Source organism: Tinamus guttatus, unplaced genomic scaffold, assembly GCF_059628265.1.
Source record: "Tinamus guttatus ecotype Peru unplaced genomic scaffold, ASM5962826v1 Tinamus_guttatus_pri_ptg000546l, whole genome shotgun sequence".
NCBI classification, from domain to species: domain Eukaryota; kingdom Metazoa; phylum Chordata; class Aves; order Tinamiformes; family Tinamidae; genus Tinamus; species Tinamus guttatus.
The window spans coordinates 1,603,397-1,626,565 of NW_028289080.1; the positions used below are offsets into that span (position 1 = coordinate 1,603,397).

Here is a 23,169-nt window from a genome sequence, read left to right on the forward strand (position 1 = left end):
GTTGCTGTGACAAACTTGGCTTTTTATCCAAATAGCAGCATGAGGCATTTGACTTATTGCAGGATTTCATTTAGTCGTAAGCAAAACTTTAATGGGTATGAGATGGAGGCAAGGCAACCTGCAGGTTGCAGTTGTGTCACTAGGGGTTTGACTGAGACCATCTTTTCAAATATAATAATAATTTTCTTTAAGATTTAGGGAACAGGCAATCATAATATAACAATGTAAGAAGAAACTAGTAGAAATACTGAAGAAACGCTTTTGGGAAGCCAGAGTTTTTCCAGGAGTTTTACACATGTATTTTTTGTATACTCTGCCTTAGTTTGTGCCTGGCTTTCCATGAAGGAAGGATTCAAAACCATTAATCAACTGCCACCAACCTGTGCTGGACATCAGTATTCATCTGTCTGTGAAGAGGTCCCATCTGGTGCTTCTCAGGAGCTGGAGCAGCAGGCAAAAAAGAAAACCCTACTGAGTGGTCCTCCTGAAGAGACATCTCAGTGGTACAGGAGACTGGCAGAAGAGATAATAAACTAGTTTCCACCTCCTTGTAACAATCAAAAAAAAGAGTTTCATAGGGGAGGGAATGGATTTATTAGAAACCTGTAGTTTAAGATTAAAGATTCTCCATTTTTTTTATCCTCTTCATTATTACTTTCCTGGGTGAACGCTGGGTGAAAATTTTGCCCTTTTCATAACATTCATGGTTCTGGATTGGGTCACTCTGCGATTCAAAGGTGGCACCTCTTATAGTGTAAGAGGAATAACAATCCTCCTTCTTCAACAATATGAAATTAGAATGAATAATCAGACATGATATATACACCATGCTCAGTTGTTATGGCTAAGACTGAAAAAAGAACCAAGGTAGAGATGTGGATGCTTACAAGAATCCTCAACTTTGATGCATTCATCTTAAAAAAATAAATGAAAGAGCTTTATTAGTCTAAATTATTAAAGGAATACCTTAAAGGACTTTGTTGCCTGAACTACTGCAATGAATGAAGCACATAACTTCCCAGTGCTCATCACTTCTCTAATTAGCTGCTACTAAATAGCAATGATATGATAACATCTGTATATTCTGACTTTGGGTTTGATCAGATCTCATTTTGGCTAGATGGCTGCTACAAGGTGCAGCTATGGCAGGCCAAGATCATCAAATGCCACCTCTCCTGCTGAAAAATGTAGATGCAAGCCATCTTTCTATATGAAAACAAACATATAGGGGTAGGTACCATCCTGTAACCAAAACTGCATTCTAGTCATACGGGCTCCTAACCAGTTCAGGCTTTCTCATTTATTAATAGACTAGAGTGCTGTAGTGGGAATTAAATAGCAAAGTAGGGCACTTTCAAGTCTTCACTGCATTTTATTTTATTTAACAACACTTTATTTTTCACTTATATTCAAGTGCAGAAGCTCTGATGTGTTCCAAATTTGCCCAGCACAGAAGGAACACAGGAAAAAAAAATCCTTCCATTGCAAATTAAGAGTTTATACTGTCTTTCTCAAGACAATTAAATAAACCAAATGAAAGATTATTCCTTTTTCTTTTTTCATATGGGAGGTAGGGAGGCACAGGGAGAAGGAAACACTGGCAAATCGCACTGCAGCAATTGCTTTGGATCCGTATCAAGTGACATGGTATCACTGTAATCCACACAGTGGAAATTTCAGTCCGGCAAGGTCAAAGTTTCCTTAAACTGAGGGTGGCTCCCAGCTGGCACATGGCAGATAGTTGGCTTTTTTTGTTCATTTTGAGTTTTTTCCACCCCTGCCCCAGATCAGGTTTTCTCAGTCTTTGCATTATTCAAACTTTTGGAATAGGCAAATGCTGTCGAAGTATTAAAAAGCCTTTCAAAAAGCGAGTTTGCTAGTGAGAAGAGTCTGATTCCTGAATGACAGACCGTTCACATTTGGCTGGCCGATCCAGCCGGCCACGCGGGACTGTTCCTGGAAAACGAAGGAAGGAAAGTTTGGTCAGACAGCGACTTTCTCCATCACGCTGTCCGTGACGTGCACCTCGTCCGCTTGCACCGTCATTGTGGCTGACTGGCCACACATGTGCTGGTGATCCTTCCAGTCCTGCAAAAGGGAAGTGGGAATGAAAATGTCAGGGAGAAAAAACAGCCCAAGGGCCCTGTACAGCCTGCAAAACCAAACTCAGCCCCAGCAGAAGCTGTTTTTGAGAACTGAGTCAATGCTAGAGGGGGAAACGAGATGGAGCTGAATGCTGGTGCCTAGTCCAGCACTGATCAATGTCAGTTAGGACTTGGAAAGTTTCAATAAAGCAGAGTCAGAATGTATCCAAACCCACTCCTGAAAGACACCTCAACATATCTCTAGCATCATATGAGGCATCTTACTTGAGTAATGGTAAAGGAGAGGAATACAATTCCTAGTATTACCTCCCAACAGACTTTCTTTACACACCAGTGCAAGCTAACCGAATACTGATGTAACCAACTTGCTCAAATCAGGTGTCTTGCTGTTCTTCCTCACATTAGTTAGCACACTACAGGTCTGGCTTCCTGCACATTCACCAAACATTCTTTGGACATTCAATCAGCAATTCAGCAATAGCCTTTTACCTTCCGCTGACAGAAAGTGGAGCAATAGTTGACTTTATGGCATCCCGTGCACTCGTTCGTTGCCTCGCGCCCGCAGTTCACGCAGGACTGCTGTGAAAATGAAAGGCAAAGTGACATTGGCAGAAGTGACAACAATGGGGAGATCGTTATAGAGGAATATGGGTCCTCTAAGGTGATACAGTATAGGACTGGTGGCAAGGACAGGCAGGCTGACCAGAGGGGCAGAACTGCTCTGAGGTTTTCTGTAGCATGTATCTGGAAATGTACTCGACAGTGGTGTGAAGATGAAAGCTTGGGGGATTACGGCCCCCCCTAGTACGTGTTGGCCAATAAATTCTCAACACATAAAGCAAATAGGCACAGTGGCTTCTGGGTGTGTTTTCCAACCTCCACTCTTCTTGCCATTTCCTCTGGGATTGCTTTGGAAAGAGAAATCTAACTTTGTTTTCCTCTCTGGAGTGCAAGAAGCCCTTCAAAACCATGGGTGATACATGGTTTGCCATGAAAATCTGTCCACTGTGAAATACAGATGCCTCCCTCTGTAATACAGGATACTTATGTCAGCTCCTCTCGGCTTAATATAGACTTCTGCAGGAGTCTCTCTTAACCAACAGCGGCTGTATTCCAGACAGACAGCAATGCATAGGCCATATGCAGGCAATCCATACCTGAATTCTCCATTTAACTCCAAAATCTAAAAGACAGGTTGGTTTGGCAGCCTTTCAGGTCTACAATCCTAAATGTGCCCGAGAGCAGGGTCTGGGGAAGGACAACAAGAATGGTCACGAGGATGGCACCTTTCAATTTTACACCTCCCTGTTTTTGAGGAGGGAGAAGGGGTCTGACCCTTAAAAAACTATAGGCTAAACAGGCTTGCCTCCTTTATTTGTAAGCTGTATGATTATATAAGCAGTATGACAAAAGAGAAATAGAAAACAAGAGTAAAAATGAAAAATGATAGCAGAAGCCCAGGGCTTAGCCCTCGACAAGATGGGACAGATGGGTTATGGGCTAACAAATCACACTTGGTTTTTAAAGGATGGTTTTATGTCTAGCACTTTAATCTCGTATGACATCAGTTAACATAACCTGTATGTTTAGGTGGAAACATCACTGAAATAAACACTGCACAGAGCAGCTTTGCAGCTCATTAAATTACTGACAAATCATTAGCAAGTCAGAGCAGTGTGAGGCCACAACAGGAAGCATTTGTTGGCTGTGAAGGTACTGTTAGTGCGGCACAGAACACAGGCAATATTTAATTCCATGAACTTCCTTCTTCTTTCAAGCACAAGGAGCCTAACAGCAATGCCCTGATTAACACGGAGTTCATCACGCCAATTAACAGTCAGTGTGACTGAACTCTATTCTTAATGGACAGCCATAAACTTAAGCTACCTAAAGGAGGCTTAGAGCTGCTCCAAATTGCAAAGTCTCTCTGTAAGGACACTAATCTGCCCCTAACTTGCACAGTATTGTGAAACATTGAAAATATGCACTATGAGCACTTGTACACAGAGATCTTGGAAAGGTCTGTTGAATAAGATATAAAGATATGAGGTCTTAAATCATGTGTGTGGACTGAAGTTTAACTTACATTCCCATTCTGAAAGCCTAAGGGAACTGTGTGTCTTTGATAGCCAGCTTGCAAGACAAAACCCAGAACTTCCAGTCACACCTCAGTGATACCCATCAGATAAAGCTGCAATTTTATCACTCAGAAGTGACTCAGATTGATCGATCTGGCCAGATGATGATGAAAGATGGTGAAAACATAGAAGGATTGTGAAACATAGAACCTAATGTGAACTGGACATACTTGGCTAGAACAGAGCATTAGTTCAGCTAGGGAGAGCTCGGGCTGGAAGACTAGGCCAAATATAAAAAAGATGATTTTCACAATAATAATAGAAAACTCTGTATCTTTAATTGAAACAAGATAAAGAACAAGATATCCCAAAGAATTCTTCACAGAACATGAGACATGCTCAGCTTACCTTGATGATGATTTCTGTTTTCCCATCTACGTCTTCTGTTTGTTGAAATAACTGGTTCTGGTACTGCTGCAATGAAAAATACACCAGACTGGTTACTTCATAGCCAACATATGACACACACAGTTGAAAGGATCCTGCCACAAAGCTTTCTTGAGGATTCTACCACAAAACTCTCCTGTCAGGCCCCAAACTCCATATGGAAGAGCACTTCAAATAAGTTCATGAGTCCAATTGAGTGCTCCTCCAAGGCTTTCAAAACTGAGCCCAACTTGATTACATATTAACTCTGCTTTAAATCCCACTGGGAACAGTTAAAAAGAAAAAAAAAAAAAAAGCAACCTGCACCTTCAGGCAAAGTAGGTTTACTCAGGAGTAAGACCCAACCTATCAGGAGATTAAAGGCTTAATTTCAGAGTGTCTCTATGACCTGACATCACAGTATTTACTCTCCTGTGAAACCGCAACCTTCAAAACCTTCCTGTTACCATGACAAAGTCAAATTAAAAGACTTCCTAGGGAGATGAAGGACAGACTAATCAGCTACGCTAAACACACACAGAGCATCCCCAGTTCCTCAGGTGTTCTGGAGGTAAAAGTTGTGTATATCATATGTAATGAAATTTCAAAATCATTCTTTTGAGGCTACTCTTTGAAGACCGAAATTTTGTCCAGGCCAAAAGCCTTCTCCTTAAGACAGGAAATATATCTGTGAGCTTCAGTTGGGGCTTCTGGCAAGAGAATCTACCTTATTATGCCTGAGGGAGAAAATAACTGTGATTCTTGGGAGAATATAACTGCTAGCAATATCTGGAGTGGAGAAGCTGGGACTCAGGGCTTGGCACTGGACTCTATCAGTCACTTCTCTGCATCTAGGCAGAGAATCGAGCTGGAAAAAAAACTGCAAATGACCCTCCCTTCAGAGCCCTGGGTAGAAATAGTCTAGGAGAATGACATAAAGCTTCTAAACTTCTTTTTGGGGATGTAGGTAGAAATACGGATGTCAAAACCTGAGGCTAGATGTCGTTTAAATACAAACAGAAATCACTGCACACATAGGCCCTGCCAGCACAGTCCCCCTGCAATAGCCTGCGCGGAGCCACGTGCGTGCCAGTGAACACAGCGAATTTCAGTTCTGAGAAAGTGCCACAGCTCCACAATTGAAACACTTTCCATCACCAGAATCCACTTAAGCCTCTATAAATGTGGCTAATCCCACGTCCTTGGGAGATTTCCAGCAAGAAAGAGATCAAGAAGTTCAGCCGTCCACTGTCTGTGTCTGAGTGACAAGAGCTCCTCCATCTCTTCTCCCAGTTGCTGAAATGTAGTGGGGGAACCACCTGTGTAACCTTCTTCTACCTTCTTTTTACCCACCTGAGCAGCGTGTCCTCTAGTTATGGCAGAGCCACGATGTTTACAGTCCAGGGCATTCAGAAAGTAAGAAGGAAACGCTGCGATGAGAGGAAGGATCAAGCCAGATGTGTCCAGCTCTCTCACGAAACCTTTTCCAGAGCCACTCCTGCCAACATGCAATTCTCAGCCGGTTTCACTGGTGCCTTTGAGAGTATAATCTGTTTTTTGCCTGCCAGAGCAACATTTCTTAAATGCCCAACGCTTTTTAGGTTAATTTCCTACTCTCTAGCCCTGAATTGTTTTAATCTTTCTAAAAAAGAATTCAGATGCTCCAGCTGTTAACCGATTTAATCTTCCACCTTGTTTTCAGATGGACAGGGCCCTATAGATACCACTACATTAAGAAAGGGGGACTATGTTGGTTTAAAAGAGATTTCAGAATTCAACCCCAATTATTTTAAATTTACCCAGGACTACTGTTTAACACATTTCCGGTATATCTTTGTTATTTTCCAGCAATGTCTTCTGGCACAGGGTTTGGCGAGTTTACATATTTTTCCCTTCTTAAAGTTTATCTGATATAAATGATGGCTTAATGCGCTCTCAAAAAAATTACATTTTCAAAGCACATAAACCTTTGGGTAAAGTACTGTCTTTAATCCACTACTTCTGGGCCAATCTTCCAAGTGGTCAAATATCTCTTGCGAGAGACACGGAGCCTTTGTTGATCCGCTCACCCTCTCCATCATTTTTTTTCCCTTTATGCAAGTGAAACAAAAATTGAGACGATACCCACAAGATCAGATACACTCATTCACAAGTTATTTAATGAGGCTAAAATGAGGCCAGATACGGGAAAGCTTACAAATATTTTGATATCGTCTGTAACAAGCATGATTCATTTTAAAGTTAGCATAAACACTGAACTGCGTGGTTTATGGTTCAGTTTTCCTTCTGCCTACCACTTCCAGAGAATTTTACACAAATATAACTTATACTTGGTGCCTCTGAAGCAGAAAGCCATACATGGGCCGAGCACGAGCTGCATGTGGGCCTATTGCTTACATACAGCAAGCACGTGGCTGACGGCCACTCAGCTTTCTAAACAGGGTTCATCTTCATATCTGGAAATCCAAGGGCAGCCCCTGTGTCAGTGAAGCCTTCGGGTCTGGGGTCTGGGATTTGTGGCCTACAGTTTCTTCAGGACAGCTAAGGATCTCCCAAAACCCTCATGCCGAGCATTATGCGCCACTAACCTTCAGCATATAGGAGCAAGGCAGAGTGAACACAAAAATCCATGCCAGACATAGAAGAATGAAGGACAGATGTATTTTCCAACATTTCCTCTAACTACAGATGAAGACATACATTTATATTCCATTATCGCACAGCTCAATGCTTATTTTTTCCTTCTAAAATCTGAGTGTCTTCCAATTCAGTCATCCTGTTCATTCTGACTGCTTAAGATCCAGGTATTGCCATGTGTTTGGGATGGCAGTGAGGGATCCAATCTTCCTGCAAAATTCCTATTAGATTTGCTGCCCTAAGAAAGAAACTGGAATTCAAGAGACAAGGTGCTGAACTGGGGAAATACCTCTGCATCACTGGAGCAAGCTAGGATACCTGTTATTTCCAGGCAGAGCAATGAAGTTAGTGTATGTGGTTGGGAACTAGCCTGCTCCTGCTAACAGATTTCTTTAATCCTGATATGTATTAAGTCATTCTTCCAGGAAGAGCTGGATCTGCAGCTCTATTATAATTTAATCTGGTGTATGGCCTTTGCTCTGCAGCAGCTCTGACATAATGAAGCAATCTTTCATTTCTAAGCATGTAGGAACATAGAGCCACACAGAAATTCTGCGAAGTGGGAGCACTCCTACCTGGGAGCGTCCACTCTGCTACATCCACTGCCCCATTAATAAAAGGACAGGTTGCCAAGGGGGCCCCATCTGTTCTCTGGCCCTTAGAAGCTTTGTGGGCACTGGTAAAGAGTAGGTTTACTCCTATTCCTTCTTCTCATATACCTTAAGTGACAAGAAACCAATTATGACCAGAGACAAACTTATAGTGAGAAAGAGGCTTGTATCACAAATGAGAGAAATGCTCATGAAACCAGAAAAGCACAAACACAGGGAAGTAAGTGGCTCTGCCTCATCTGGAACAGACACTGAACTGCTGTTCCAGAAACCAGTTAGGAAGAGCAGAAGGGAAGAGGGCACATAAATTGGAAAAGGAAGCAGAGCGCGAAGTTAAGCCAGATTTCCAGCTATAGACTGTCAAAGCTTCCAGTTTTTCCACTATCCCACGCTCTGCCCAGCTGTTTGGTAGCAGACGACCCCAAACTGAACAGCAGCACAAATACCCCTCCTGCCCAGCTGGAAGGCAGGGGAAGAATTAAGACTCTCAACATATCACACACCTGCACATCAAGGATGCAGCATACGGAAGAGTTTAGCAGAGACAACGTGGCAAAGAATACCAAAGAGGCTGCAAGGACTGTCATAGGGGTTCTCAGCTCCCAGCAAAGTCTTCCCACACACAATTCTTCAAGGCCTCTTGCTGCACGCTCACGCCTACGGATCCATGGAAAGCCAACATTAGCAATAACGCCAATGGCAACAGCAGGCAGCGGGGTACAACGGAAGGAAGTTCATCAGCTATTGACAGTGGAACAAAGTCTCAGTAAAACTGTCCTCTCTTTCTCCCTCAAGTCCACACCGGCAGCTGCGGACCTGCAGGAGAAAGGGGAATGTGTTCAGCAGGGCTTGGAGCTGGGTTCAGCCATGAAGAAGAATTCAGGGCCCCTAACATGCATCAGTTTTCAAGAAGAAAACCAGGGAGAAAAGGACAATCTTTGCACATGATCTCTTACAGAAAAGAGAAGGGCTCCTGGGTGCCAGCCTGCAGGGAAGACTCTTGTGGTCCTTGCTATTGCAGCCTGCCTTGGGGTCCTACCACAGGCCTCAAGTGAGATCAGCTTGTGCAATGCCCAGTAAAACAGCTCAGCATTTCCTTTATCCTCCTCACAGACTCCCCAGCTTGCTCTTCTTTTCATGCCTGCACCTCTTCAGGCAGTGAGAAGCCTCTGGCAGCCCTGCTCCCTTGCCATGAAGATCACACATAGCTGAATGCTCAGGACCTTCCCTGAATTGGGGTTCACAGGAATTCAGTGCCCGTGTCTCAGAAATTTATGGAGGCTGGTGTAAGAGCTCAGGACTTGCAACATGAAGCTATTTATATGACTAGGCTGCTACCCTCAACTCTTGGAAACCCAGAGCAGCTCACTCCTTTCCTCACGACACAAATAACTGGTTTCTCTAGTGGTACTGCTATCAAGGACTCGAGAAGCAACTTCTAAGGGCTGTAACCACAGTTCCAGCCATTGAAAACCAGCAAGGCACTGCTCTGGTCATCATTCAGCCAAAAGGTGGCCTTGGCTGAGCCATCTCACCCCCTCTGGCATCATTACCTCTTTCCTCTCCACGTCAGCTTGAATTTTCGCCTGCGTGACGGCGGCCTCGCGGAAGGAGGAGCTGGCCTGTTTAGCCTGTTCAATGAGAGTCTTCAGCTGCTGGGCCGTGTTGAGCAAGGAATTAACCATCTCTTCCAAGTAGAGCCAGCTCCGCTGCTCCGTCACCTCCAGCCCGTTCACCACCGAAGGGGATATGGCTTTGGCAGGGGTGGCGGGGGGCACTGCCAGGGCAGGGAGCGAGGTCAGCACTGAATATGAAGAAAGCAAAATCAAATATGTAGAATTAGAGCATTCCGTTTCCATGACGTGCTTCTGGTTACAATCTCTACCAAAACCTCCATCCAACTAGGCTTCCAGCTACCTCCCGTGAATGGGAGCTGTGCAGAGCAAGCCCAAGGGTTAACATCAAATCCAGGGGCCTGAAGAACCCCCTAACCCCGCTGTTCTCTCTAGGAAGGAGTTAACATCCCCTAGCACTGCTGCATAGAGGCACAAATAAGCAGTGAAAATAAGACCCCCAACAAGTTGTCTGCCACTCTCATCAGGATGCTCCGCCTATGTTTCCCTTAACTATTGCTAAAATGAGGTTATAAAAATTCTTCAGTGACTTAAAATACCAAATGTGTCATCACTACACAGGTTTAAACTCTTGGGTTGCAAAACCTTAAAAAATAGGCACAAATCCATGCTAGGCTCCCCTCTGTTTCCCTATCGGAATCTGATCTTAACAGTAACCCTGAAACAAAATTGGAATATAAACAGGGCAGGCCTCCTCACCTCAAAAATACACATATGACATAAGCACACTTTCCAGAAATATACTTTGGAAAATTCATTATAGAAACCCCAACAGTTGGTATTTCTTTGGACCCCATCATCTTAGATTCCAACCATAAAACAAACTGTAAGTGTACAATTACACACGTAAAAAGTGAAACACCAACAGGTTTTTAAAAGACTTTCGTAGTTGCCTGTATCTATTTCAAATGTGCCAGCCTGGATTTTCCAAGTAGCAATGTTCACAGCATCTCTGAAACCCCTGCTTTCCAAAGCCCAAAGATGGGAACCAACATACACAGTTTAGATACAAAGTTTAACATAAGACATTCACATCCACTGATATTTGCTTAACATTTATCAAGTTGGACAGTCTTAAAAAAAATAATAAAAAAGGAGTCATTTCTTGTCTGCAGCCCTTTCCTCCAGAACTCATCTATAGCTCTTAACTTTTGTATAAACCAGAAGGCCACAGCTATAAAACTAAACAGGAAAGCACAGAAACCCAGCAAAACTGCTCCCAAAGTATATTAAGAGAATAAAACCAAATTGACTGAGACGTTGCAGCCTTTGCTTTCGCAAATACTAACCATAACCCTAATAACAACTGCAGGTTTGAATATATTAACTAGGAAGCCACCAGCACAAAGAAGTGTAAAGTCTTACCCTAGTAACCCCAAAATGGTTTCCCTGAATCTTCCCAATCTCTCGATTACTGAGTCTCTATATTCTTTCCTTTTCTAAAACCTATCCTAGAAAAATAAGCACAAGTCCTAGAAATCCAACAATACCTTTCTCGGACTTACTTTTGGAAACATTTCACAAAATGTATCAGTTACTGTGTCTCTAAAACATTTACTTTTCAAAATACTGGCTGTAATGCTAAGTTTGCATACACCCTGGGAGGCCTTAGCATGAGGAAATTAAATCTAGGTTGAGGAGCCCAACAACACACCGTGTACGTTCACCTCAGGCAACATTTCCAGGAACAAACCTTATCTAGCTTTGCTGGTCTTGTTTTCCCAACATTTTCCAAGATTTCCTACCTCTAGCTATAGATACATACTACCTGCCAAAAAAATAAGCTCAAGACATTCACATCTACCAGCTGCTGACCTCAAAACTCCCCACTCTACTGCTCACCAAACCGAAACAATAGCATAAGAAGGCAGGACTATTTTCCCATCTGTGTAGCCCTGCTGATTGAAAAATCTACCAACAGGCTATTTTAGGAATTTTCTATCCATATTTATGTAGGAGCTTCAAAATGATTCAGCACACAGGAAAATGAGTGGGTGGTGCAGGCTCAGAAAACACACACTGTCCTGCCTGGCTTGGATCAGCTTTTCAAGGCACCAAAAACAAGTAGCATTCCTTGTGTTTTTTTAATAGGGGGTGATTTATCACATTCCTCTGACAAATGCAGAACCATTCAAACTGATAAAAGCCATTGCCCACGGAGAAGCTTTGAACCCAGCAGGAGATAGGACATCAGGGGTGTTAAGCCATTTAAACTGGGCTCACATCCCTGCACTGTCTGCTGTCCCTTTAGGTGTGCTTCACATCTCTTGCACCTCTGCCTGGTAGTTTCTTCCAGCTCCTGTGTCGTTGATCCTGCTGAAAATACTGCCTGTTTGCTACAAACAACAACCTCCCACAGAGCCCTCGATAAGACTATCTCTCTGTGCATCAGGTACACACAAGGAAGGTAGTTTGGTACCCTGGAGACCACCACATAGTTTCCATGTCAGGCTACTAACTATTAAACTATTAACTATTCCATTAGAAAGGAAGGTTATTGCAGCTAGATTTTCTTGCTGGAAACGAGACGTAAGAAAATAAATTTACAAAGCAGGAAGTTCTCGAACAACATGTAGAAGGTGGACTGCTAAAGGTACTTAATGCTCTCTCACTTCATTAACAACCTCTCCTCACAATCTCTTTTGGATATCTTCACATATATTCATAAAAATGGCTCTCTAGTCCGGTTAGTCTTTCTAAGGTGGCTCCAGAAAAAAACAATTTAGTCTCTCAAACAGCTTTCACTGCAGGAAAACTACTCAAAAGAAACTCCGAACAACAGATGTCTCATTCTGGAAAACATCTCCAGGGCTGTGCTTGAAATGATATTTAAAATTCAAATGCAAATACTGTCCTGAGGAGGAACCGGCCAACATGGTGTCCTGAAGCAGGCTGCAATTCCAGCACTTTCACTCTCAGAGATAAAGGGAAGACGTATCAAAAAACTCAGAAATTCTCGGAAAATACTGTTGGACCTTTTTGGACAGACAGCCTTGCAAGTTTATCATCCAGACAAAATGACAGTTTTACAATTAAACCTCCTTAATTGAAATAATAATTTCAATCCACTTGCACATGACTGGCATGGATCTATTTGAACATACAAATGAGCAAGAAATAAACCTGTCTTTTATCAAGAACTGTTTGCAGAAGAACTTTTTTTCACTGTCACCTTTTCCCTATCACCTGACATTTGACAACATTATCTAATGGGAATTACTTCTGATCTCTGTTTAGCAGAGGTCTATCAGTCAAGATAAAAAATAGGACCTTTGCTTCACTGGTAAAGAACGAAACAAAAAAAAACCATAATATTTAATTAATAGCATCAAGATCTGGCTAAGGGAAAGAGACAAAGGAAAAGTAAATAAAAGGCCTGAATGAAAGAGGAGAAAAGGAGAAAAAACTGAAAGCCTTCTGAACTGACCAAGTGGATACCTTATTTGCATGACCTCTTCTTGATGGCTGAGAAAACAGTAATAGAGATCAAAACCTGCCTGTCTGACAGCTCCTCAGTGTCAGTGACTCCAGGAACTTTACAGAATCATAGAAACAAGAGAAGTAGAGGCCTGTAAATTACTTAAAGCATCAACCAGACAGCATTAGACTATCCCCTGCTGTATCAGAAAGCAAGAACACTCCTATGTTTGTAATACCAGTTTCTTCAACACTCAATTTTCAACAGCACACAACAAATTGCTGTTTTCTTCACTTAATTTATGCCAACTCTACAAATGAAAGAGCCTTAAGTTCATGTAATGCAATTTCATTTCTTGATATATTTGATAATCAATTTAACCTGCTCTATTGAACACTAAGTGACTGATTTGCATTTGTCACCTTGGACTCCTTTTCCTTTTTACTCCAGAATCTGTTTGACCAAGCAGGATAGGCTCCCATTGGCACTTGTTAAAAAAACAACTATCATTTCAGCACCAGTGTTAGCCTTAGGGGAAGAAAGACTGACTTGGGGCATGAAAGCAGCACATCACACCTGCCTGAAACTGCCTCCATCACGAGAGTATGGGTCCAGCACAGGATCCATAAAGTAGGAATCCAGCAAAGATTCCTAAAGAGATGTGGGAGATTTTAGGAAAGCTTCTCATTTTATCTCTGAGCAAGGGGATGCCATCCTCAGATCAAACACCAAATACTGCCCAAGCAGCAACAAAAATCTTGAAGCCTTATGAAAGGCAGGGGGCAGTAAGAAAAACAAAACTCTCTTCTCATCTGCTCAAAAAGAAGGAAAGAATACAAGGTAAACTCAAGCAGTGCTAACTGGATATTAATGGTGCCATGGATATAAAACATACCAATTTTTGGATGAGATGTTGGCAGGGCGGCTTCAGGAAAAGGTGAAATCTGACAGTTGTCCTGGTAACTTGGATAGTGAGGTTCTGGGTGACTGACCCGGCAGGGCTGCTGGACATTGGTGTCCTGGACTGCAAAGGAACAAAAGCACCGTAAACCGCAGCACTCACATATATATTAGGCTTCTCCCATCCAGATTTTTTATATTTATATGAGCTCTTAAACTCTGTGAAAATCCCAAGGGTTGCCAAAGAGAAACACAATGGTATGATTTTGCACCACCAGCAAGCAAGGTAACTTTGCACGGTGATTTCATCTCTCTCTGTTCCCACTTTTAAAGGCTTTGGCAAAGATTACTCCCTGTTTTCTCCTCTCAAGCCTGTATATTTACACTGATGACTCCAAATTATATTTTCGGGGGAGATTAATTCCTTCAGCTGCTGATCAGCCTTTCCAGCAGAACACATAATGATGCATCATTTGCCAGACAGAAGTCTGGTGTGATCTTCACGGGACTGAAGTCAAAATAAGCCGGGTGAACCATGACCTGAAGAGCAGTGATCTCAGCTGGTGCTCATGAGTAACTGTGGGAAGGTGGTGAACTGCTGTATTAAGCATCACTAAAAGTAATATCTGAATTAAACTGGAAGAACAGAAAAGGAGCATTTCGATTTACTTGTTCGATTTCCTTTGGACATCAGCATCTGGAGAAACTTCTAACTTCTTTTGTGCAGCTGTAAGATTTCGAGCTGCTGAAATCATTTCCAAGCAATGGTATGTAGAGCCTCTGTCTAAGCTCTTGAGAACCAAATCCGTCCTGCAGCATTCCAAACATTTCTTCCCTTTGCAGTGCAGGTCGAAACCCCTCCTTTTATTTATTTTATTTTTTTTACAGTTTTTCAAGAGTGTGAAGCAAACACATGCCCAAAAACTTACCGGCGGCTCCAGTGAAAACGTCACCCTGGGATGGACTTTCCGAGATGATTGCTGTGGCTTCCACTGTCGACGCACGGTCGAAAGTCAGAGCACCAGAGGTAGTGATCTGTCCAGAAGGAGTCACGGTGACTGGAAACAGCAGAAGCACTTTCATAATCAACACTCGGCTCTGAGGCCTTGGTTATTTAGCTACTGATATCCCTGTTCTGATTCGTCCTAAATCACAGAATTCACAGGTCAGGAAACGACCTGTGCTATCCAAGTTCGGATATCCATAATATTGAAAATAGGAAGGAAAAGTTTTGCATTCTTTGGAGGATTTTGGCAGCTTCCTCCTCAATTCATTTTACAATGTTACTGCCCAGCTGATGCTAGTTGATAAAACCAAAAGGGGCCCATGAATGTGACTGGGAACATGTGAGATGGACTGGCTTGCAAATTAATTTCTGTTCTCAACAGATGGTTGGACAATCAAAAACATTAAGAGACAGCACGTGTGCTGAATGTGGGAGGCATCTGCAGATGAAAGTTCTGCCTCTTTCAGTTATGAGTTTGAGGCTGTGGATAGGATTTCAACAGCTCAGAGACTGCTTTCCAGCATGTTTAAAGCAGCAGCACACATTTTACTACATGGTGGGGAAAGGTCTTTGGTGAAAAAACCTGCCAAAAGATATGACAGATAAAAGCCAGGACTCCTAACCTTCCCCTGCACTGTCAGACCAAGAGATAAACTAGAAGGGGGAAAGTTAATCCACAGCTCTCTCATGAAACCTTACATTCCCTGGGAAAGTGCACAAAGAGGCTTAAAAAATAGTTTCCTGAAGCCAGGTCAGTAAACCTGCCTATTTGTGATCCAGATGGTGGCAACACTCTGCTAGTTTCTAAAAATGGGAAGTGAAACTGGATAAAGAGACTGAGCCAATAAAACTAGTCAATGAAAAGGAATGCCCATGAAAGCAAGCAAATTGTTTCAGCTGGCTGATTGCACAGGGCTGCTGATACACATAAAATATCTAGTTTGACAATTTCTCAAAACAGGGAAGCAGGTTTTACCAGCAGAAAACAACCTACATGTGGTAGCAGCTGTAGCAGGGAGCAGGGTTATATTTTTGGAGCAATCCTTTTTCACTGGAGTTGCAGGCACTTCGTTTTCTTTTTTCCGCCTTTTGTAGGGTACAAAGAGTCGTACAGGGCCACTCTATCACAGAGACATAAAACACACATTGGCAGAGCACTTCTTTGGGCTTATGGGTCTACAATCTTTCCACATACAGCTGAGAGTAGTGTCAAGCAGCAGCTATTCCCAGGGAATAGCTGATTTGCTACAATTGATCAGAGAGCCCTTTAAACCGCAGCTCCAAACCCAAAGAATCCTGTGAAAAAACAATAATTTAAGACTTTACAGTCTTTAAGACATACTGTAACAATTAATACCTGATAGTGTCCCTGTAATGTCAGCTTTATAGATATTCAAAATGGATATCACTCACATCAGCAAGCAGAATATTCTAAAATTACTTGTGTGCTTGCCTGAATATTTCTTTATCAAAACAGCTATTCTAAATTCTCACACTGGGCTCGCCTCCAGCTATAAAGGCACAAGTTTTGCTGTTTCCCACTATTATTTGAAGGAGCAGAACTGAGCAAATAATTATTTTCTGGCCAGGAGGGTGGAAGAAAAGACAACAGGAGTGAAGAGAGGACAGGAAGCAATTAGTTTCAGATCTAGGCAACACTTCAGCCACCTACTTCACAGGTGAGAAGGGCTGTAAGACAGTACTCCAGGTTCAGCTAAACACCTCTGATTTCAGGACCTTACCCTCACTTTTGAGAAACAAAAATGAAAATATTTTAGTATGACAAGATTAAAACCCCACTTTCTTATATAAACTTGCTTTTTTCCAGCTCAAAATACTTGTGGAATTTGAGTCCAATAAAATCACAAACAGCTCTGATATCCCAGAAATGGCATTTTATACAAATAAAAGGCAAAAAAAAAAAAAAGACTGAGGGGGAAGCAGCATTTGGAATCACCCATTTTACTGAGGAGCAGTTAAGAACATTGGAGGCTGCCTATGCAACAGGACTAGCAAGCAGTTCTTTCCTTATTTTCTTTTTTTATGCAACATGGACAAAATATGCTGCCTCCACAATACTTGTGAGCACTCCCATAATGTTCATGACCCGCTGATAGATTCCTGGGCAGCTTGACTGCTTAATTTTTTTAAAAAATAACTAGTATAAACCTACAACTCACCAGAGTCATGTCGTCGCAGCAGGCAGCACAAGTACAAGAGGCAGCATGAGGATTTAAAATCCCATCCTGAAACAGGAAGATTATAAATTCAGCACAGAGCAATGGTGATTAGCAAACACTAAAAATACTGTGAGCATGACTGTATGCTCCTAAAAAAATCAGCCAGCTCCCTTCACGACATATCTATTCCTCACTCGGGACTTCATCCAGTAATAGAAAGCATGTGGAGAGGAGGAGAGAAGGAAGAACAAACAATTTTAAAATCAGAAAGCAAGAACATGTGGATTTTTTGAGACTTTACAAAGCTTTTGCCCAAGAGAATTCACTGTCAGCCTAACGGAAATGCCACACTCTCTGTCAGGCACCTGAACACTGCAGGAAATAAAGCAGTCAAGTAATAATAAATGGCACAAATGAAGAATATGTTTGTCAAGCAAACAGAATTAAGCAGCTCAGGTTACTGAATTACAGTATCACGGGCAGAGCACACGCTTTCCAGTTGCTGCTGTGCAGAGCTGAAGGCTGGACTTCCTGCCACATAAACTGCAGCCCATTTTTCCATTTTTCTACTTGCAAAATGTGAGTACGTTTTGCAAAATGCTATTTTAAAAAGAAAAAAAAATCTAGAAAAATTTCTCTCACATCCCCGAATCTCAAGCAAATCAGACAGCCCCACTGCACTGCCACACATAACTCTGCAGAGGCAGCACATGGGGCTCTGGCCGTGGCACTGGGCAGCTCGGGTGCTACCCACCCCTTCCTGCAAAATGTAGGAGACAAGTTTATCCTCACGTGAATAAGGCACTGCAGTGGCCTCCCAGCATAGCGGATGCTTCTTTTCCAGTCTTTACTGCTGGCTCGTCCTGCCATGGCTTCAAATTCCGTGGGGCTGTACCAGTTATCCCCCTGCTTAATGCACCTCCCACGGCCTCCTGAATAAAGTTAGAAAAGAAGAAATTGGTAATAAGGGTTAAGATGATTTCGTCGCTCCCCTAAAGAAGTAGGCACTGAGGCTGCTGGATAGAACAGCAATTAATCCAATGCGACTATGAAATCAAGCTATCCTGCTACTTATCGACTTAGGAAAACTCTGCCAATTCTTACGTTAGCTGTTACAATGACTGAGCATGTTTAGCAAGTTCCAGCTTCATGCCTCACTGTCAACAGGCTAGAAAAAGATGACTCATCCACAGGAAGGATGAATGGAGAAACACCGTAGGTTTTATTTCTTCCTTAATTTTCACTTAAATTTCTAATCCTTCTGGTTATGAAGGAAACGCTCCGTGCATGAACCAGACGTTGTGCTATGCACTCAGACTTGCTGACAATTTCTGCTCTTTCTTCAGCTTTCTCACAGAGATACAAAGAGAAAGAGAGAGGCTAAGACAACTAACAAGTCCCCTTAGGAGGCGAACTATCTACTTTTCTACTTTCCAGGCCAACAGGGATTCTGCAGATCTTTGTAGAAATGCGGGTCTATTCTAAGAGGTCTACAAAAGAAAAATACAAAAAGACAGCCTATTATCTGGAAGATTTACTGCACAGCAGCCCATATCTTCACAAATTTAAGGAAAAAGAAAGTCACAAAGTCTCCAAGGAAAGAGCAAGGAAGCAAGAGGGCAAAACGCAGGACACTGATACCCAAATGGACTAGGTGGTCCTTTTTTTTTTCTTCAGGAAAAGCATCCATTTTTTTTCTTCTTAAAAGCATCCTGCTTAAAACAAAAATGTACCAAGAGAAAGAGGAGTCATCACCCTTCGAGCAAGGTGGTCATTTTTACCTGAGCCGAGTCTGTTTTTATACAGAATCCCACTGATATTCCGGCACCTCACTGGGAGCTCGTTGTTGTACACTGATGGGTCCCAGTTATACTTCGTTCCAGTCTTCTCTTGGGTGGACGTTAAAGGGGTGGGAGGAGACTGCGGTCCTTTGGGAAAAGAAAAAGGTGACAGCAACCAAAAGGCACTCCAAATATACATTCAGACAAGGCACTCCGAATATACATTCATATACATTCAGACTTTCTTCTTGGCTTGGCCAACAGCATCACGAGGTTAATTCAAGCGGCTGACAGCTGCTCACAGCAACACAAGTTACACCACAGATAATTCAGTTTGGAACCCATGAGCCCGCTCTGCCTGGCTCAAGAAGTCTTGCTGTGATGTAACGCTATAAAAGTGACTGAAAAATGAAGCATATTGCGTGCCAGAAAACGCTATATTAGCTGCATAGGTTGTAACCCACACTGGCTTAAAACTGTGGCTGGATCTTACACTTCCCAGAGGATGCCACTGTCATGACATGGTTTAGCAGGCAGGGTGGTGATGGGTTTACGGTGGGTCTTGAAGGTCCAAGCACAATGATTCTAGGATTCTGTGAGTCTGTGTGTCTCATTGCTAAAGGGCTGCCATGCCATCTTGTGGGCAGCAAGGAAAATGCCAAGCAGAAGGAAATCCTAGCAAGGACTTTTGCTAAAATGACCCTTAAATATCAGCAAAAGGCCCAAAGAGAGACACAGTCATGTTCGAAGACCCCCTGAAAAGGACCCATATAGAGAACTAGGCCATTTGCATTATCAATATTAGTGATTGACCTGCCTTTGGGAGTGGGACACATATAAAAAGCAATGTGACAGCCCAGCAGGAGCTTAAGATTTTTCAAGAAGTGTATTTGCAAGGGGTACAGCAAACGAGGAAGTAAAATATGTTTTCATAGAAAAAAAAAAAGGTATATATTCTTTGCCTAGTTCCAAGAAATACAAATGCACCATGTTAAGGGGGGACAAATGTCACTTAAAATGCAATTTTGTACTTTATGCACGGGACTTCTTATTCCACTTTATGCACATGACTTGTTCCCAGCAACACGATCAAGGTGAAGAGAAAGCTAAACCTTCTGGAAAGTGAGACTTCAAAAACAGACTTTCTTATACCTGGTGTGAGAGGTGCTGACGGCCCCTTCAGCCCTGTGGTTTCTACAATGCTGCCATCTGTGTGAACCACTATGAGAGTGGCTTTCTCAGTGTTCAAGCTGTCCCCAATTTGGAGGGCTGTTCTCCCGGACTACAGAAGAAACAAAGAGTTTGAACTGACAGAATTAAAATACCAACGTATTTAAGCACTCCCCCCAAATCTTCTCAAAGCTGTCCTACAGCAGCAAAGCGTGGCAGCCATTAGTTCATTTTTTGAGATTTCAGCCAGCCAAGCTCAAAGGTTACATGTTTCATTAGCACCGTCACAGAGCGAGTCTATGGGGGAGGAAAGATAAAGCCAAACATTCAAAGTGATAAAGAGAAACCTGTATGTGCAACCAGTGATTTTTTGGGGGGCTGAGCCCCTTTATAATGCAGTAAAAAAGATATTGCTGACCTTTCTACAGCTTGAACGCAAACCAAGATTTTCATTTACATTACAAGAAGGTATGGGGCTTCTCTAAGGTCCTCAAATGAAGGGACAGACTTACCAGCACATGCCCTGAAATTGAAGCTGCGTTTGCCACAGATGTAGTGAAAACATTGTCTGCAGAGGCACCCACGTTAGCTACTGTCACTGTGGTGACTTCTGGAAGATAAAACAGCAATCAGTCTAATATTCTGCTTCATCCAAAGAACCTGATAAAGACCATAAATGTCAAAAAAATAAAGTAATTACATTTCCTTCCTCTTTCCTGTTCAATATCAATTCTATTTTCGTGTAATATGGAACTGCTGGAAAAGCTAGTTATTATCAAATGTCAGAATCGCATTGGGCTGAACATGCTTCACCCTCAGGACCACAACAGTAGTCACCAACGTGTATTGAACTATTGGAAAAATGAATATTCTATCTGCACTGGAAAAAAAAATCAATAATAAAGATGCTGAATATAGGGAGGTGACTGACAAGCATCAGGATAAGGGAAGAGAGAACCACCCATCTTCCTGTACGCACATATTAACTTCTTGGGGCCGTTATCCATACGCTTGTTCCAGCTAAAATCACCCACAATTATATCCAAATGTTTCTATGGTGCTTAGCATAACACATGTCACCTTAGCTAAAATTAGGGATTTTTTTTTCCATTACCACAAAGAGTGCTAGAGGGAGATACATGGAGAGAAATATCCTGCTATTACAGGTAGGGTTGTTTTTCACCTTTCCTTTCTTGTTTTGTGTACCAGATCCTATCTTTAAAATTTTGAAAGGGAACTTTTTTTAAAAAAAAAAAAAAAAAAGTCTGCGTAAGAGGTTAAAATATTTTCAGATAAAAAAAAGGCAAAACAAAAAAAAAAAAACCAACAAATTTGGGCGCATTAACGCGCGGGGCGACGTTAGGCGAGTAACGGCCGCCGGGAGGCGGGGGGGAGGGAGCTGCGCACGCGCACTCCCTGCCCGCCCTGACCTGCGAAGGCGGCGGCGGCCTCGTCGGCGCTCGGCAGCGACTCGGCTCCCATCTCGATGTGTTCGGCCTCTGCCGCCATCACGGTCACGGCCGTCACCTGCGCCGCCTCTTCCTCCTCCTCGGGCTCCGCCTCCGACTCCGAGGCGGTGGCGGCTTGTTGTTGCTGCTGCTGCTGCGGCTGCTGCTGCTGTGGTGGTTGCTGCGGCGGTTGCTGCTGCTCGGATCCTTCCGCGGCCGCCGCCACCGCGGCCGCCACCGCGGCGGCCTCCGCTAAGCCCAGCTGCTTCGCCGCCGAGTCGGCGTCCTCCATGCGAGACGGGCGGGCCCGAGCCCCCGCCGTTCTCCCCGGAGCGCGGCTCGAGGCGGGGGGGGGGGGGTGTCACCCGAGCGCTCCTCGGCCGGGCGCAGCCGAGTGGTGCCGAGCTCGCCCGAGCGGTTCCGAACGTGCGGCGGAGCCGGGAGCTCCCGAGCCGCTTCCGATCGCGCCCGAAGTGTCCCGAGTGTTCCCAGGCCTCGTCCGAAGGCGATCGGCGGCTCCCGCGGAGCTCGGCCCGCGCTTCCTCCCGGCTGGCCAATCCGAGCGCAGTACGGGAGCCGAGCGCGGCCGAGCCCGCAGCGGCGCGGCCCGAAGCGGTACCTGACGGATCGGGTGGGAAAGCCGAGCGCGCCCGAACAGGGCCGAGTCCCCGAGCGGTCCGGCCCGGAGGGTCGAAGAATCCCGAGTCCTTTCCGATCCTACCCGAAGGCGCGAGGAAAGCCGAGCTGTGCCGAGCGCTCTCCGATCGCGCCCGACTTCCCCTTCGCGATGCCGAACGGAGGCGCCCGAACGGGCACTGCCCGAATCCGCCCGAACGCGACCGAACCGGGCCGAGCGGTCCGATCGCGCCCGAAGGGAGGAGGGGGGAGGGCGAGAGCAACGAGCCCCGCCCAGACGCGGGGGAAAGAGCGGCCGCCGCGCACGGGCTGCCGGGATGCTGGAGGACCGGCCGGGGGAGGGGCGCCAGCATGGCTGCCGCGAGGAGAGGTGAGCCGGCGCGTTGCCGCCGTTACCGCTTCCCGCCGTGAGGGCCGGGCGGAGCCGCCGCCTCCCGGCCGCCAAAAGCGGGTTCTCCGCCGCGGGGCCCCCTCTCTCCACGGCGGCAGAGGTGCCAGCTCCCTAGCCGAGTCTGGCGGCCGCTTTATCGCGACAGAGAGGGCGACGTGGGCGACCCCGCGCGAGGAGCCACGAGGAGAGCGGATCCTCGGCGCCGAGGCGCTCGTTTATACGTTTGGGGTTTTTCTCTTGCAAAATGGCAACGTGTCTCCCCGCGCTGTAACTGCATTCCAAATTAACGTCCCACTTAACAGTCTCCCATGACTTTAACGTGGAGACCTTTGCTTTATTCTGTTGAAAGAACGCCAAGTAGATCATCGTGTTGCAAGGCATTACTGCCACATCAGTGTTTATCCCGGAGTATAAACGCACCTCTAACCATTAGTTACTGCAGAATGAGATGCTTAATGAAGCCTTCAATTCCCGTCCTGCAGAAAAAAAACCAAAACGTTTAATGAAATCCAGTTTGGCCAAATGAGGGTGGTTAGGGTTGTTGGGAGCCTTTTTCCCCATTGCAGAAGACAGAAAGGAGAAGGAAGCGCATCCAGAAGGATTTTGGATCATGGGCAGCGTGAATCACCTTCCAAAACTGCTTCCCTGTTTTCACTGCGTTTCCTAATTGTATACCTTAATTAGATGCCTGAAGTTAGGACTCATTTGGGCCCAACTGCATAAAATGGTGATAAGAATGTTAAGCCAG

General features: G+C 44.2%; 1 protein-coding gene across 1 annotated transcript; it reads right to left on the minus strand.

Moving 5' to 3' along the window:
- Window positions 1-1,548: 1,548 nt before the first annotated feature.
- DEAF1 (DEAF1 transcription factor) lies at window positions 1,549-21,951 on the minus strand. Its single transcript, XM_088534309.1, has 13 exons — window positions 21,377-21,951; window positions 20,459-20,556; window positions 19,929-20,058; window positions 18,777-18,923; window positions 17,788-17,927; window positions 16,996-17,061; window positions 15,810-15,936; window positions 14,739-14,867; window positions 13,805-13,933; window positions 9,411-9,661; window positions 4,592-4,657; window positions 2,595-2,684; window positions 1,549-2,088 (listed from the first exon to the last, which is right to left on the minus strand). Exons 1-13 carry the CDS (start codon window positions 21,684-21,686, stop codon window positions 1,984-1,986), a joined length of 1,788 nt encoding a protein of 595 aa, XP_088390435.1. The 5' UTR covers window positions 21,687-21,951; the 3' UTR covers window positions 1,549-1,983.
- Window positions 21,952-23,169: the final 1,218 nt, after the last annotated feature.

Coding starts and splice junctions, on each gene's coding strand:
- DEAF1 (XM_088534309.1), bottom strand. CDS start 21,686: ATGGAGGACGCCGACTCGGCGGCGAAGCAGCTGGGCTTAGCGGAGGCC. Junction 20,557..21,376: donor GGCCGCCGCCGCCTTCGCAG/GTCAGGGCGGGC, acceptor TTTATCTTCCAG/AAGTCACCACAGTGACAGTA. Junction 17,062..17,787: donor CACTGCAGTGCCTTATTCAC/GTGAGGATAAAC, acceptor TTCCTGTTTCAG/GATGGGATTTTAAATCCTCA.